General features: G+C 34.9%; 2 protein-coding genes across 2 annotated transcripts; one reads left to right on the top strand and one right to left on the bottom strand.

The window, feature by feature from the left end:
• The first annotated feature begins 476 nt into the window (after positions 1-476).
• Positions 477-4,217, top strand: LOC122594063 (O-fucosyltransferase 8). The gene is made up of 10 exons (XM_043766541.1): positions 477-816; positions 970-1,047; positions 1,426-1,525; positions 1,615-1,685; positions 1,795-1,883; positions 1,976-2,096; positions 2,320-2,463; positions 2,581-2,915; positions 3,331-3,571; positions 3,663-4,217. The coding sequence occupies exons 1-10, from the start codon at positions 526-528 to the stop codon at positions 3,969-3,971; spliced, it is 1,779 nt and encodes a 592-aa protein (XP_043622476.1). The 5' UTR covers positions 477-525; the 3' UTR covers positions 3,972-4,217.
• A 423-nt stretch (positions 4,218-4,640) lies between these two features.
• Positions 4,641-9,483, bottom strand: LOC122592671 (nucleobase-ascorbate transporter 2). Its single transcript, XM_043764955.1, has 14 exons — positions 9,030-9,483; positions 8,822-8,919; positions 8,558-8,734; positions 7,558-7,658; positions 7,386-7,461; positions 6,754-6,813; positions 6,474-6,658; positions 6,295-6,391; positions 5,985-6,071; positions 5,833-5,891; positions 5,657-5,748; positions 5,493-5,570; positions 5,250-5,410; positions 4,641-5,095 (listed from the first exon to the last, which is right to left on the bottom strand). Exons 1-14 carry the CDS (start codon positions 9,121-9,123, stop codon positions 4,883-4,885), a joined length of 1,578 nt encoding a protein of 525 aa, XP_043620890.1. The 5' UTR covers positions 9,124-9,483; the 3' UTR covers positions 4,641-4,882.
• Between the last annotated feature and the right edge of the window lie 1,743 nt (positions 9,484-11,226).

Here is an 11,226-nt window from a genome sequence, read left to right on the forward strand (position 1 = left end):
GCAGATGTGATATTTCTCCTGCATTTTATATCATCATCATCATCATATCATATGTTAGTATATATACTCTTCTAAATCTTAATTTATGCCTAATTATATACACAATAATCTCCATAAAAATGTCAACTTACGCAACTGAATTTTTTTTCTATCAAAAGTTTACTTTATAAATAAATACATTACACGTTAGTTGATCAAATATTATATATTTCCATCTTTTGCAGTTGTTTGCCTTTCATTTTCACCCCCATACATATATGTATACACGTACACATTTTTAGCTTCACTTCCAATTCATAAGCTGATGCCCACTTTTCACCTTTCTTTTTAGTTATTTTATTATTACTTGTTTTTTTGGTCTCAACTAACTCTGACATTCTCATCCCAACAGTTTGTTGAAAAATAATCTTATATTATACTATTATGATAATACGATTTGAATGGACACTTGAATAACCTCAAATGCATCCATCTTCTTTTAGTATATCTTAAAACTCAAATCGATCTTATATTTTTGAACACATTATGGGGAAGCAAGATCAGTCGTCGATGAAACAAGGAGACGCGTTTAGTTATCAGAAAACGGTGTTTCATGGGGGGTTAAGGAGTAACTCTATGAAGTTGGGCTCTTTTAATAAAGGTGGTGGTAATTATAAAAGGCATAATTGGGCTCATAAACATTTTTCCTCCATTGTTTTCACTGTTGCATTGATGGCTTTTCTTTTCCTTTTGGATTCTCTTATGACTTCTTTATTTGAACCACCTTCGATTGCTGTTCAAACTAGTTCCGTGCCTGGAAATTTGTCTACGGAGATGGTATGTGTTTACGTGTTTCTCATATGTTGTATCGTTCTTATGTGTGTGGATTTTGTACTTAGAAACTAACTGCGGATTATAACTACTATATATAGTCGATCATCGTAAGTTTTGAAGACTCATAAACTGATTCTTTAAAATTTGACATTGTAGTTTGGAGATGATGGTAACAGAAGTGTGGTGCAGATGTATGGCCGCCTTGCAAGCATGGCTTCTAATGCTCTTGTAGAGGTTTGATGTCCTGTTTTAACATGCATATTGTTTCGTTATCAGTTTTTGGCTTGTCTCATATAATTTGGCAAGATGGGTGGGTTGGGTAACAGGTCAAAACGAGTCAATATCTGGTACGTCCCAAAACCGAATGAGTGGGGTTGAGTCAAGAACAGATTTTTTGTCAATTTCTATAGTTATAAGTAGTAGGTATTTTTGTTAGTTTAGAAAGTTGATGAATCATATATACAACTAGGTGACTTTTAACCCATTTGATCAGGTCCCTTTTTAGATTGAATTTCTTTGTTTGACCCATTTGAGATTAAAAATAACCCCTCTAACTACTATAGGTTTAGTTGATATTTATTTTTGTACGTTCATCAATTATTTCTATTGCAGAGAGAGCTTAAACAAGATGAATCAACATATTGGAAGGAACCCCATCATCGATCAACAGTATGGAGTCCTTGTGCAGATAGAACAGAATCAACAAGTGCCGGTAAAGACTGAAACTGGCCAATTTGACTGTCAAAGTCAAACTTGAACTCTTTCTTTACGTTTCATGATTTTTCGATATTGTTAGGACAGGAAAATTACAACGCAACACTGGTTATATATTGGTTAGTGCAAATGGAGGTCTGAATCAACAACGGGTTGCTGTAAGTAATAGGGCCTTTTAGTTTTCCTTCCCGATATAAACATATATAAACGTGTCTTCTGGTTTAATTGTGTATCAAGTTAGAAGAGTATTTGTTTCTTTGCACGCAGGTTTGCAATGCTGTAGCTGTGGCATCGTTATTAAATGCAACATTAGTTATTCCAAGGTTTCTTTTCAGCAACGTGTGGAAGGACCCCAGGTCAGCAGATATGATCATCTGTTTGATTTCATATTTTATCTTTTGTAAAATAAAATAGAACTTTAAGTCTGATGCCTATGAGTGTGATTCAGCCAGTTTGGTGATATATATCAAGAAGAATATTTCATAAAAGCGTTTAAGGATGAAGTTAATATCGTAAAGGATCTCCCTCCTCATTTGAAGTCACTAGACTTCAAAGAAATTGGTAGCCTGGTATGTCGTTGTCTATTTAACATTTATGAAATTATTGAGTAGCATATGCCTTATATGCCTTTCTGTAGTAATAAACTGAAAATATCTATATAGACCGAAAGCAGTAACATGATAATACGTTGTTTACCTTCAGAATTTAACATAAAAGGGATATTTTGCAATTTTCAGAATTTCTTACGTATAAGTCAAGTGTGCTTATAATGCTTTTACGGTTAACTTTCAGATAACGGATGCAGATATCAGTAAGGAGGCAACACCAGTAGAATATATTGAGAAAATACTTCCTCTATTATCAAAAAATGGAGTTGTTCATTTCCTTGGATATGGGAATCGGCTTGGCTTTGATCCATTACCGTCTGAACTTCAGGTTTACACAGCTACTTTCATCTCAATTCATTTTTTCTAAAAAGAAAAAAAATCCCAAAGTACCTTACCATTTACATCAACTTTTCGTATAACAACAAATCGTATGATTTTGTTTCAGAGGCTAAGATGCAAATGCAATTATCATGCTTTGAGGTTTGTGCCTAAAATTCAAGAAATTGGTTCTTCGTTGATTAGAAAGATAAGGAAATATGATGGCCCGAAGAATAAATTAGATAAGCAGCTACTAGGAAATGTCATCACGGATACACAATCAAACGAACGTGATTTGGATGGGGAACCACTCAAGTATCTTGCTCTGCATTTGAGGTTTGAAGTTGATATGGTTGCCTACTCTCTATGCGAGTTTGGTGGGGGAGAAGTTGAGAAAGCTGAACTCCAAGCCTACCGAGAAGATCATTTTCCACTGCTCATGCAACGATTAAAGAATTCAAAGTGAGTACTCTAATACTGTACTAATTAGTAACTTTTTTCCAGGTTTTGCTCATATTGAGAGTTGCCTTGTTTTCTATTTTTTTAAATGGAAAGCCACTTGGATTACAATCCAAAGATATAATTGCGCCCATTAGCTAGGCACAGTAGGACGTATGCACAAACCTACTAGATCTATATTCCAAAAATTAGAAGTTCGCTATATATTTTGTAACCATATCTAACACACAAGTTATTCATCAGAAGTTAGACAAATATGTGCGTCACATTTTGACCGGTTACTCAAACTGCCCATTTTGCTACCTCTACACCATATATTGGGCAAACGGGGGTATTTTTTAGTGTCTCTTTCGAACGTTGAACTTCTTCAATCATGGATTCAATGGGTTATAAAGTTATATATTATATGTGCTTGTAGGCTTATTTCTGCAGAAGAACTAAGGAGTTCAGGAAGATGTCCATTAACTCCAGAAGAATCTGCACTGGTTCTAGCTGCTCTTGGTTTTAACAGTGAGACATACATTTATCTTGCTGGGTCCCAGATATACGGAGGAGAGTCAAGGATGCGCCCGTTGACTAATCTGTATCCTCATGTGATCACAAAAGAGGATCTTCTCTCTCCGAGTGAACTTGCACCATTTAAGAACTTTTCTTCTCAGGTAATAATCACTTTTCGTCAGATTTAACAGCTTATAACATACATTGATAATTTGTTTTGTTACTTATAATCGAAACTTGACTGACTTTTAGCTAGCAGCACTGGACTTCATTGCATGTGCCACTGCAGATGTATTTGCTATAACAGATTCAGGCAGCCAATTATCTTCGTTGGTCTCCGGTTTCCGAACATATTATGGTGGTGGCCGTGCCCCGACATTAAGACCCAGCAAGAAAAGACTTGCAGAAATTTTGTCAGAAAATCATACCATAAGTTGGACTAATTTTGAAGCAAGAGTGAAGAAGATGATCACAGAAGCACAAGCTGTGCGATTGAGAGGTTGGGGTAGAAGCATTTACAAACAACCAAGATGTCCTGAATGTATGTGCAGGTTTCAGTGATCATCATTAATTAGGCAAAATAACTTTTTCCTATTTTTTAGATTGTTGTTTTTTCATTAAATTGTGCAAATATGATCACAAGAGCTAACGAATTCTGAGCACCGCAATTTACAGTTTTGTTTCAGTTAGAGGAATGCAAGGGAAATAATGTTGGTCGGTGAGCCCCTCACCGAAGCTCAGCATGTATGGCAGTACATAAGAACATTCTTTTTTTGTATATATATTGAAATGAATGAATTTGGGCAAGGATAATAGTGTATGCAACCAACTTGACAGGATAGGGCCATAGGGGTGTTTATAATTAGCCATTCCAACCATTGTTACTATTACCAAACTGAGGTGTGAGTGGGTTTACTGTCAGTGTTAAACCGGTCATTCTGGCCAAACAACCATGGTTACTATTACCAGCCATCAAACTGGTATCGAACTAACAATCACTTTGGCCACTTAAATCAATAGCCAGTTTGCTTTTGCAAAATGTAGAAAATAAAGCTTGACTGAGATTTTGTCGCAAACTGGTCAACAACAGCTTGATTGTTTAACTAATCTTCTTGATGTAGGCTTGATCTTGAAACTTTGCTGCTATTGAGCCTGATTTATAAAGATGCCTTACGACCTTAATGACATTCAAAAGAATATCAATTCACACTAAACAATATAAAGAAAGGGTATCTAAATTAATTTCATTTCACTTGCCTAATCAAATAACTCAGTGACAAAAAGATTTACACGAAATAAATGAAATTTAGAACACCATAGCGCTATCATGCTCTCATGAAAAATAACACATCACAAATTTCTTAACCTTCCCCTTCCTAACTAAAAGGGATTGTGATCAGCACAATCTCAATCTTGCAGAAACTACTCTTGCCACCCAGCATTACCTTTAAAACTTTCAGCCTCAATGAACTTCATGATGGTGGGAAAAACCGGTTAAGATTGAAAGGAAGGGTGTAAAACTCCTCATTTCGACTATCACCTTTGAAGGATCTAAACTTTGCCCACCATGGCATCCCTCTGTCTCTTGCACTGTCTTTGAACTCGAGCGTGTTGTCAAGAAACACAGACACCATCAACGCCACTGTTGGCGAGGAGAAGAAGATGGTGTTGAGGAAATCATTAAACTGCATGAAAATGTATGTGGAAACACCAAATTACTTTTATGTTTTCATTCATGAATGTGGCAAAGAATATATATGTAAAAAATACCAACTTCTCCATAGTAGGCGAAAAACAATGGCTCTTTGTTAGAAAACAGATGTGGAAAGACATACATACCCATTCTGCTTTTGTATGTGAAGGACCATGAAGAGCACCAGCCGTGTATTCCCTAAAGTACTCGGGAATAGACAAGCCAAGAAAGAAAGACACACCCACAATAAACAAGTTTCTCATAGAGTTCATGTTCGTGAACTGCAAGAATGACAACCCGATGGAAGCTAGCAACAAAACAGAAGAAAGATTAATATACCATTCTACTGCATTTTGCTTTGAATTAAACTTGAAGAAATAGATGCTCACCCACAAGACCAAATAGCACACAATAAGCCGCAGCAAAAATTGGGAAAGGTATTGAGGCAAATAAAGCTCCAAATTTCCCTACAGGATAAAAGATACTCAAGAAACATGTATTGATAAAGGGCCGAGTTGTAATTTGAGAGCTATTTTAGAAGATGTAAATTCACCTAGTATTGAAAAGAAAATCATGAAACCAGCTGAGATTTGAATGACTCTTCGGCTACCAACACGAGTGCTTCCCAATAGGCCAACGTTTTCTCTATTTTTAAGAAAAAAAATAATGTTTTAGTTTCGATCCTTTTGTTTCAAATAATGTAAATGGTGAATAGGAAGATACACTTACACTGAAACGGTTGAACCAGTTACTGTTCCAAAGAGACCGCTTAATAGAATACCGATCCCCTGTGTGATAAAAAGAATTAGATTCTTTCCTGGGAGATATAATAATATTAGTATGGTTTTAAGTTATCTTTGAGATTTCTGTAAAATGCTGACCTGCCACCCGATGCCACGACTGAGAACATGAGCAGGGGGAGGTGTGGCACTTGCTAAGCGGGCTGAAGCCTTGTATGCACCTGTTGACTACATCAGGCAGAAATTATTTAGTTTAATCCATTTTGTGCCTATAGTTGAATTAGAAACCAGAGACTGGAAAAAGTGAACTTGGTATCCCTAAAAGATTTATGATTTTTATGAATGAAATTTAATAAATCCAAATTGGTGGGTAACCCTGATTAGAAATGAGACACAACAAAATTTCGGCCCTAAGAATTTCTTCTAACAAAACAACGTACAACATATTCACCTCAACAAGGGAGACTAAAACTGCAGCCATCATCCCAAAAGCATGCCCTGCTTCAAACGTTGGCGCACCCCATTGAAGTGGGTATGGAATCTTTATCCTGCAACAAGAAAGTCCACTTATCATTCATTTCATAGAAAGCAATTTTATGACATACAATATTCAAAACTCAGAATACTAACCATGGTGCAGCAGATATGAGACCAGCTTTATCAGTTCTGCAGTGCATTTGAGTCTGTTCTGGATGATGTTTATATGCACCACTAGCCGTCAATAGATGAGCAAATGCCCATATCACCGCTATGGTCAAAAGAAGTGCAAACCGCTCCAATACTGGCAGTTGCTTTGCCTGAAACTGTTTTAAGTACTGTTTCCACCATAAAATCAGGAACAAGCAGATTGTTAAGTTTCTCATTCATATAAATAAATTCATATAATCAAGTTAGCATACACTGGTAGTACCTGAGAGAATAAGACAAAAAGAACTAGCATCGGTATGCCAAATTCAACACATCGTCCAACCTATAGACATTTTGAGAGTAAAGGTTTTAGTTTCCATGTCAAAAACCCATCCTTACTTGACTTTTGAAGTCAAATTTTTTTTCTGTTCCACTTCAAAATTGATGAAATGTATGTTACTGTATTAACTTAATTAAGTCATGATTGTCTTAGATATGAAGATAAAAAAACATGCACCATTTTATATCAATTGGAAATTTTGAGATGCCTTGACTTGTGAGGCCAAATATTATTCATAAGGAAGCCAACACTGAGTCTTTCCATCAAGCATTTTAAAAAAAATGTAATAAGAAGTCCTCTAGTTGTGAAGTTGAAATGAGTTTAGATGACCTCTGAACTGTGTGTCTGTCTACATGTTGACTTTCAGGGTCAAATATTTGCAAAGCAAATAAAAACACGGTAAGGCGTTGCAGAATTGAGCCAGTCTTTTGTATTCTTTGGATATTACCATTTCAATAAGTTTATTATTTTTGTGCTAAAAGAACTAAATGGTCTGTATCATCTTCAAAGTTGAAGACGAACAATAAATTTTGAACTCCAAAGTCAAACTAAGCCCTAGTAAAGTAATCACATACCACAGGAAATCCTCTGTCAAAAAGTCCAAAACCTGCCAAAGCAATCACTGGAACCATACCAACAGGGCTAAAGAATCTGAAATTAACAAAAGCTTATATAATAAGATTTTGGTTACATAAATAATATAGTCATATTGGAAACATTGTTGCTTTATGGAGTTGGATTATTCACCTTGAACATATAGCCCATAGCTGACTATACCCCAAGATAATCTGCACACTCGATGCTACTATAAGCGCACCTTGTATAGCTCGCATTGTAGCAAGAAATCTCTGCAAGAGCAAAGAAACTCATCGCTAAAGATTGTCGGTTTTCACTTTCATTAATCAAACACTCTCTAATTTTCCATTTTCACTTCCATTGATTACATGGATGTCACATTGAGCTATGTAACTCGACTACTAAATAATCATTGGGTTGTAAGACACATGTTTGATGCTTTAACAGTTCAACATTTTAATGATAGAGTTAACCATTAATTAACATTTTATACACCTTCGGAGTAACTGCAGCCCTGAAACATGGCATACGATCTGACATTACTATACAGGAAAAAATGGTTTTTAGTAGTTGGAACATAGGAAATGCCCCTTGAAAAGGGGAGATACCAATTCACAATCTCCAAGACATTGGCAGCTCCACAATGTACTATCTTAAATCAACTTATTATAAAATAATAACAAAGTTGGTGTTAACTTTGATGTATTAGATGCCCTTCTAGCACAAATGCGGCACTGCTAAACTGGAAAAAGATGGTTTTTAGTGGCTGAGACATATGAAAGGGCCCTTGAAAAAGGGAAATACCAACTCACAATCTCCAAGACATTGGCATATTAACAATGTACTAGGCATATCAACAATGTACTATCATAGTAATAGTTTTCTTTAGTACAGTAACAGTTTCCATTTTTTATCTTTGGGTCACCCAATACATTTATTTTCTTTTATTTTTAGCCTTAATTTTCGTGCTCAATGGTCATAACTCTTCGTATACCTAACTCAAGGAAAACCCATGATAAGAAAACACCCGTCTACATTTTTGGAATATTTTGCTCACACTAGGATTTGAATAAGTGAATTAGTACATTTCAAAAGTCTAAAACCTAGGTTACAACTATTACAACAAAGTAAAATAAAGCAGCATTAACAAGATTATGTAGGGTTAGGTTACCATATGATCATCCGCAATCGAAGCAAGAGAAGAATCATGAATGATTGAGATTATAGGAACCATAAAAGCCCAAGATCCTCCAACTACAGCAGGTAATCGGGTTCCGAAAAGGGTTTGCAAAAATGTGTTAATCCCTTGAACAAATAGCAATGTTTGCACCACTCTAATCTTATCACCCTGCAAAATATACATGTTTTGTTAATCACAGCTACAAATATGAATAGTAAAACTATTTCATGCATGTTTTGGAGTTAAAAAACTTACAGAAGTACCACCCATCAAAGGAACAAGAAAACTTGGAATCATGACAGCTGTCCCTAAAGACAAGATGTAATGTTGAAACCCTAAAGCTATGGCTTCCCCTGTTTTCCAAAAACAGGAAAACCGCCATCAAGTTAGTCTCAAATCAATAAGTCTAAAGTGAAAATTTCAAGTTAAGGATTGGAGTCAATACAGTAAGAACTTTACATACCCCATGAAGGATTGGAGTCAATACAATACTCTAAGCCCTGAAGTTGGTCAGTTGGAAGATGACTAATTTCCTCAACTTTTGGAGCTTCTGCCATAGCTTTTAAGTTTTACAGAAACTAAAATAAAACCCTTTTTAAGATTCAATAAATTAAATACAACCCAGAATTGATTCTTGCTAAAACTATGATTCTTATGGTGAAAGCAGGAATCTTTACTCACAAAAAGAGCAAAAACAAACAAGATTCTTTGTTGTTTCAAATGGGGTTTGCTTGAATAAACACAGACTATGATTCAAGATTCTCAAAACACACAGATGGGGTTTTAAGAGTCTTATATTCTTGACACCCGAATATGTTCGAGCTGCAAAATACGGGTCAAGATTGTTGGATTCTTTCTTGTTCCAAATGTGAATTTTTTTTTCCTGACAGTGAAAATGACTAAAACAACAAATTGGATTCTTTCTATGAAGAAAAAATAAAAGTAAAAGAATATGAGAGAGTGTGGGGGGGATGACCAATGAGATAAAAAGCTTAAAAGAGTCAAACACAATGGTGAAAATTGAAAAACAAAAGGCCTAAAAGCAAAAGTTGCTTGTGAGAGTTGCAGAATACAGTAGTTGCTTTGCTTTGCTTTGCTTAGTGAGATTGAATCTGTTTGTTTAAGTAGTGGACCGTTTACAATTTGACAATGTGTTGACAGATATGCCCCTTGAAAATACTTCCAAAGTTTATGTTACCGTTGGTCCCTTCAGTGTGTATTTAATAAAATAGTATATTGATGACCCCATCATCCAACATAAGAGTAGTATTTGTGTATTGTTTATTTATTTCATAAATTAATACCACTACTTTTTTCATTGTCACTATGCAAATATTGTTTAAATAAAATCTTGTAAGCATCACATACAATACGAAAGTGAAAATGATAAATCCTTTTAGAAAATAAATTAAAATCCTCTTAAAATTATAAGAATGTGATATGTATTATTCACTAAATCTCTTTCCTAATCTCACCTCCTAATTTTTTCACATATTATCATCTATGATTAAAATAATCTTTAGGCTATTTAATTAGGAGAATTAATCATTTTTAATACAAAAGAAATTATAAATATGAGTGTGTTGTTATCAATGCAATGGAATAATAATTAGCATACCATACTAGAAGAGATATTAAATATGCTCCATTAAATAGTCAAAATAGAATAATTAAATATATAATTAAAGAAATATAATTTTTACTCCTAAAATTAACATGCATGAAAAAATTTAAAGTTTTACTAAAAATGTGCATTAAATATTTGTATATTTACCATAAAACTTAAAGGGAAATGCTAAATACAGCCCTTAGCTGTATTTAACGTGCATAAAAAAATGTATATCTTCCATATTAAAAGTCCGCCCCCTGATTTTCATGGTAAATGTACAAACAATTTATGCACCTTAAACACAGCCCTTAGGGCTGTATTTAGCAAACTCTAAACTTAAAAGATAAGCTTTTGATTTGAAAATGTACAATTTTTTTATGTATGTTAAATAAAGCCCTAAAGACTTCATTTAACATTTTTCAAAAAATGGAGCAATATGAGTTCCAATAATAAAACCAAGAGGTTGAGTATTGTAAAACAAGTATTAAAGTAAAACAAATAGGACAAGATCTTGACCCTTAGATTATGGTTAAAATGATGCACGAAGATTCACAAAGCTATTGGTGTAAGATGATTTTCTTGATGCACGGTGATTTTCAGTGAAGTGAAACTATTGTTTTATTTGTTTTACTTTAATACTTATTTTATTTTACCTAAAACCATAAAACCAAATAGGATTTCTGGAGAGAAGGCGTGTCTCTTTATGGTGGAGTGATCATGGCATCTAAAGGTGAAGGCTGTAAGGTAAACCACTCCATCACCAATCACCGCCTTTGATTTATCAACCCTATGATCTATCACCTCCACTAGTTACCCTTATTCATACACTTAATAAGGAAGACCTTTACTCTTATTCGTGTTCGGAAACGAACTCTCTCTGGATCTAAAACAGAATCGAGTTAGTCAAAGGCAATCAAAACGGGTTACACAAGGGTGCAGTGGAAGTCCGCTTCGAATCACAGTTTCCGGTGGTGGCGATGGTTGACGACATTGAGGAAGGAAAGCCGGTGGTGGCGGTGGTGATAGACGGTAGAATTGTGATGATGGTGGC

The sequence above is a fragment of the Erigeron canadensis genome, chromosome 3, assembly GCF_010389155.1.
Source record: "Erigeron canadensis isolate Cc75 chromosome 3, C_canadensis_v1, whole genome shotgun sequence".
NCBI classification, from domain to species: domain Eukaryota; kingdom Viridiplantae; phylum Streptophyta; class Magnoliopsida; order Asterales; family Asteraceae; genus Erigeron; species Erigeron canadensis.

Coding starts and splice junctions, on each gene's coding strand:
- LOC122592671 (XM_043764955.1), bottom strand. CDS start 9,123: ATGGCAGAAGCTCCAAAAGTTGAGGAAATTAGTCATCTTCCAACTGAC. Junction 7,659..8,557: donor CGATTGCGGATGATCATATG/GTAACCTAACCC, acceptor TTGCTCTTGCAG/AGATTTCTTGCTACAATGCG. Junction 6,392..6,473: donor CTCATATCTGCTGCACCATG/GTTAGTATTCTG, acceptor TTCTTGTTGCAG/GATAAAGATTCCATACCCAC.
- LOC122594063 (XM_043766541.1), top strand. CDS start 526: ATGGGGAAGCAAGATCAGTCGTCGATGAAACAAGGAGACGCGTTTAGT. Junction 1,526..1,614: donor AACAGAATCAACAAGTGCCG/GTAAAGACTGAA, acceptor TTGTTAGGACAG/GAAAATTACAACGCAACACT. Junction 3,572..3,662: donor TTAAGAACTTTTCTTCTCAG/GTAATAATCACT, acceptor ACTGACTTTTAG/CTAGCAGCACTGGACTTCAT.